The sequence below is a fragment of the Nicotiana sylvestris genome, chromosome 4 (assembly GCF_000393655.2).
Source record: "Nicotiana sylvestris chromosome 4, ASM39365v2, whole genome shotgun sequence".
NCBI lineage: Eukaryota > Viridiplantae > Streptophyta > Magnoliopsida > Solanales > Solanaceae > Nicotiana > Nicotiana sylvestris.
Genome location: NC_091060.1, coordinates 134,129,852 through 134,134,880, shown reverse-complemented (window position 1 = coordinate 134,134,880; position 5,029 = coordinate 134,129,852). Strand labels below are relative to the sequence as shown.

Genomic DNA, 5,029 nt, shown 5'->3' with positions numbered 1-5,029 from the left:
ATACTGCACCAAAAGCAAGTGCAGAGTCTAATTTGAACTTGTCACTCCATCAAGATGACCAAACTAACACACCCTTAGCTGTGATAGGCACAAATTTACCAAATATCCTTTTACAGATGCCTTAGCTGAAAGGAATACATTTCCTTAGAACCCATCAGCAACTACATACAAGGAATTCGCAGTACCAATAATCAGCTCGCTCAATCACATTCTAAATAAATGGAACTTAAAGATTAAAGGAAGTAGTAGACCACAAAAAATCAGTATTGTACAAATTTCTCACTGAAGAGGATAAAGAATAGCTGAATTAACAAACAAAAAATTCTCTTCATTGTCTTTAACAGTCATGTACAAAACAAACTCTAATTAGCCATTTGATAGCTACATCATCATATATGGGCATAAAAGACTACTCTTGAATATAATCCAATCAAATTCCCCCCAAAATGTACATGTACAAAATATATTCCTATTATAAAAATAAAAAATAAAAACACAAAAATATAGATTTTTAAAACTCCTAAAAGACTTACCTTTTTTTTAATGTTTCTATGAAATTCCTCAAATACCCTTCCATTTTGGGCTTGGCACAGGAAGTGTCGGCGACAGAGGGAGCTGCTGAAACCCTAGGTGACCGGACGGTGAAAGCAGCAGACTGGGAGACGGCAAACCGTACGGCGATTTTGGCGACGGCAAACACCCAAACGGCAGCGGCGATGACGGAAAAGCTGGAAACGGTGGTAAAACGGAAGAAGACACTGTCGGCGGCGGAGGAATGTTCTGTTGCTGCGGCAGCGGAAACGACTGAGGCGGAAACTGCGGCTGCTGCTGCGGCGGACCAACGTTGTTCCACCGCAGAGCCAGTGGTGATAACCCACTAGGACCAGAGGCGATTGAGCTCTGCAGAAACCTCATGTAAGCGGAGATCGGCGATTCCGCCGCGGCATGCACCCCTGGAAACGGCGGAAGAGGAGATAACGGCTGTGCTTGAACAGGCCGTTGACCGCCAACAAATCCACCACCACATCCAATACCTCCACCAGCAACAGCGTTAGAAGCGTTCACGAAGGGAGGAGGCCGGTTGGTAATCTGAGCAAGCGGCGGAGGACGGATCCTCTGCAACCGTGAACTCGGAGCCTTAGGCTGTTGTATAGGCGGAGGAGTAGAAATCCGTTCATGAGCAGGGGAACCAGTAAGTTTCTGAACAACATCCCTAAAATCACTCTTGTTAATATTATACACCGGTGGCTGTTGCTGCGGTTGAGGCTGCAAATTCTGAAGAGGCGGTCCCGGTGGTGGCGCGTGTTGGGTCTGCGCCTGCGGACGCGTCTGAAGATTCTGGTTGTTGTCAAAAAGAGGAGGAGGAGGAGGTTTTCTAATGGGTTTAGAAATCTTATGGGAGATTTTGTTAAGGTGTTTCAAATACATGTCCCTATTACCACTGCTGCTACTACTCGTAGCAGAAGTAGAATCAGCGTCACCACCAGATGAATTACAGCTTTTATTATCCATTAACAAATAAAAGAGCAGCAGAGCTGAGCTTCCAATACTTTCTCACTCTAGAACAGTCCAACACTTTCTCTCTCTAGAAAATGGGGTTATTAGTGGGGTTGTATATAATAAAAAAGAAAAAGAGTAGAGTATCTATTTTTTCTTCCTTATCCTGCAGACTTTTTAACAAGAGAGAGGGTGACCACAGAGTAGGGACAAATATATTATATATAGGAAATAAATAGGACTTAAAACAGTAATAAATTAAAGATTATGCCTTTTATTAGTATTAAAGTAATCAAGTTGTAAGATTACAAAGATTCAAACTTGATACAGTAAACCATGTTCCTTTTTTGCTATTTCTGTAAGACCAAAGGAAGAAAGAGAGTGAATCAAAGGAAGAAAAAGAGAGGACATGTCTGGGACTGGGGGTTAATTTAGAGGGGGAAAGGGATTTGCTTTAGCTTAAAAGAAGAGAAGGGGGTAAATGAAAGGCTTTAAATAAATAAAGAGGAAAATTGGCTATATGTGTTTGAAGGCACAAGCGGATCCCAGAACTTAAATTTTATAAATTTAATTTTTAATATTTTTAATATTAAATTATTTATATTTTTAAAGATATAAATTTATATTTATCATTTTTATAATTTTAATAAATTTTATATGTAAATTTATATTTCGTATAAAAAATTATAAATTCAATTACATAGATTTTACAAGGAAAACTGTACATTCGTGTGTGTGTGTAGAGGAGTGTCCAAAATAATAAAGATGATGAATTGATGATAATGATGATGAGGAGGATGCGTGTGATATCAGTTTTTGCAGATAAGAATGGAATGGGGTGTGTGTGATTACGTTGTTTTTCTGTCTTGTTCTCGAGTTGACTCGGCATAAGAAGTGAGTCTAGTGACTCGGATATGATACATTTGTACCGTGAGATTACTAAACTGATAGTGATAGTAATAAATTATTTTTATTTTTACTCTAGTACAGGATAAAGTTGAAAATATTGAACTGCAAAATAAATTCTAATTCTAAATTTTACAACTGACAAACTTAATAATTAGCTGCTAAATAAGAAAATTATGAGTTAGAGTTGTCTCATTTAAATGTGGAGATCACTAATCAAGTGAAAAATATAGGTACTTTGAGATTCTTATCTAAGTTTGATGTTTTTCGCGCCCTACTTAGATAATTAAATTTGATATAACGATTTAATTTAAACTCATGTTACATCAAGCACTCATCAACTTATGTAAAAACAAAAGGCAAATATTTCAAAGTAGTTTTTTGGGGGGTTTTTCACCTGGTGTTCGGTACCTATATTGCAACCCTACTAAATTCGGATTTGTGACGACCCGAAGGGTCATCACCGTAGTTCTTCCTTGTTCCGCGCTTTCGAGGCCTTGAAAACCTCGCTTTTAGTTGCCTCGATTGGCGTGCGCAGTTCGGGCGCGTAGCCGGAAAGTTTTTATGTTAGAATATGTGAATTATGTGAAACATTTGATGAATTTTGGTATTAATATGCATAATGTTGACTTCGGTCAACATTTTGGGTAAACGGACCCGGACCTGTGATTCGACGGTCCCGGAGGGTCCGTAGAAAAATATGGGACTTGGGCGTGTGCCCGGAATCAAATTCTGAGGTCCCAAGCCCGAGAAATGAATTTTTGAAAGAAATTGTTTTTCTGAAATTTGATATGAAAATTTGAAATGAAAAGGAGTTAGAAAATATAGGTATCGGGCTCGTATTTTGGTTCTGACGCCCGGTACAAGTCTTAAATATGTGTTAAGCACTATCTGTAAAGTCTGGCTAAAAACGGACGTCATATGACGTGTTTCGGACTAAAAATGGAGAATTTGAGTTATGAAAGTTGAAGAAAATAAAATCATGTGTTTGAGGCTTGATCCTATGTATATGATGTTATTTTGGCGATTTGATCGCACGAGTAAGTCCGTAAGATGTTTTTAAGGTTGTGTGCATGTTTGGTTTGGAGCTCCGAGGGCTCGGGTGAGTTTTGAATGGAGCCCGGGAGGTCTTGGACTTAAGAAAATGCAGGTTCAGGTGTTGCAGACACCAGCGCGGCCGCGGTCATTTCCGCGCGGTCCGCGCTGGAGACGCGCGGCCGCGATGCCTTTCTGTGCGGTCCGCGTGGCTGAGTCTGAGGGCTAGGGTTTCAGGTCAACCAGCGCGGCCGCGCACCAAAATAGTGCGGTCCGCGCTGGAAGGGTTCAGAGAAGCCCCAATTTTTCTCCCACTCGGCGCGGCCGCAACACATTTTTGTGCGGTCCGCGCCAGGTCCTCAGAAAGGTATACAAGTTCGGAAATCTCAGTCATTTTTCACTTTTCAAAAACCCAAAACCTAAGAGGCGATTTTCCAAACAACTTTTCTTCTCCAAAACGATTGGTAAGTGATTTCTAACTTAATTTCTTTATCCCTTAACATCTTTTAATATAATTTCAACTTCAAATCAAAGATTTTCATGGGGAAAATTGGGTGTTTTGGGTAGAACCTAGGTTTTCTACAAATTGAGAAGTTGGACCTCAATTTGGGGTCCGATTTAAAAACAAATCATATATTTGGATTCATGGGGGAATGGGTAACCGGGTTTTGGTCCGAACCTCGAGTTTCGACCACGTGGGTCCGGGAGTATTTTTTTACCTTTTTGCGAAAAACCTTGAAAAAACTATTTTCATGCATTGGAGATGATTCATTTAGTAATTATTAATGTGATTAAGTAACTTATGACTAGATCCGAGAGGATTGGTGGTGGAATCAAGAGGTAAAGCTATACTAGAAGCGTGAGTTGAGTTTGGAGCATTCGAGGTAAGTGTTTGGTCTACCCTAGCTTGAGGGAATAGGAGTTGAGTATATTTGCTACTTGTTATGTGATGTGTCCGACGTATAGGCATGGTGACGAGTATCTATACGTTGGGGGTCGAACATGCCCGTGAGTCTTGTATTATAATTGTTGTGACTCCGTTGTATTTTATTGCGCTTCATGTGTTATTATTATTATTGTTCCCTTGTTGGAATGTTTGTTTTGATAGTATTGTTCCCTTGTTGGGATGCTTGTTTTGATAAGTATTGTTCCCTTGTTGGGATGGTTGTTTTGATAGTATTGTTCCCTTGCCGGGAAAGTTAATGAAGTAATTGTGGTTCTTGAACTTCGAGGAGCAATGACTCAAGTTATAATACGAATTGTGAAAGTTTATGAGATAATTGCATACTTTGGAGCATTGGCTCAAGTGTTAGAGTGAGTTATGAAATGAAAGTGAAAGAAAGAGAAAGAGGCATCAATTGTTCTATTGCCGGGAAATTTATATTATTAATGTTGTCCCCTTGCCGGGATCTAAATTGTTTACTTATTGTTCCCTTGCCGGGATTCCTATTTTAGCCTTGTCTATTCCCTCGCCCCATTATTTGTGATTGTTGCTTGGGTGAGGAAGAGTGATAAAAGCACGAAGGGTGATGTCGTGTATTGTTGTTTGTGAGGAAAGAGTGTAAAGCACGAAGGGTCATTCCGTGCCATG

At 39.8% G+C, this 5,029-nt stretch overlaps 1 protein-coding gene across 1 annotated transcript; it reads right to left on the bottom strand.

Moving 5' to 3' along the window:
• Positions 1–307: 307 nt before the first annotated feature.
• LOC104233512 (VQ motif-containing protein 9) lies at positions 308–1,959 on the bottom strand. Its single transcript, XM_009786915.2, has one exon. It carries the CDS (start codon positions 1,510–1,512, stop codon positions 562–564), a length of 951 nt encoding a protein of 316 aa, XP_009785217.1. The 5' UTR covers positions 1,513–1,959; the 3' UTR covers positions 308–561.
• Positions 1,960–5,029: the final 3,070 nt, after the last annotated feature.

What these genes read in the sequence shown, in the direction of transcription:
- LOC104233512 (XM_009786915.2), bottom strand. Translation starts at nt 1,512, where the DNA reads ATGGATAATAAAAGCTGTAATTCATCTGGTGGTGACGCTGATTCTACT.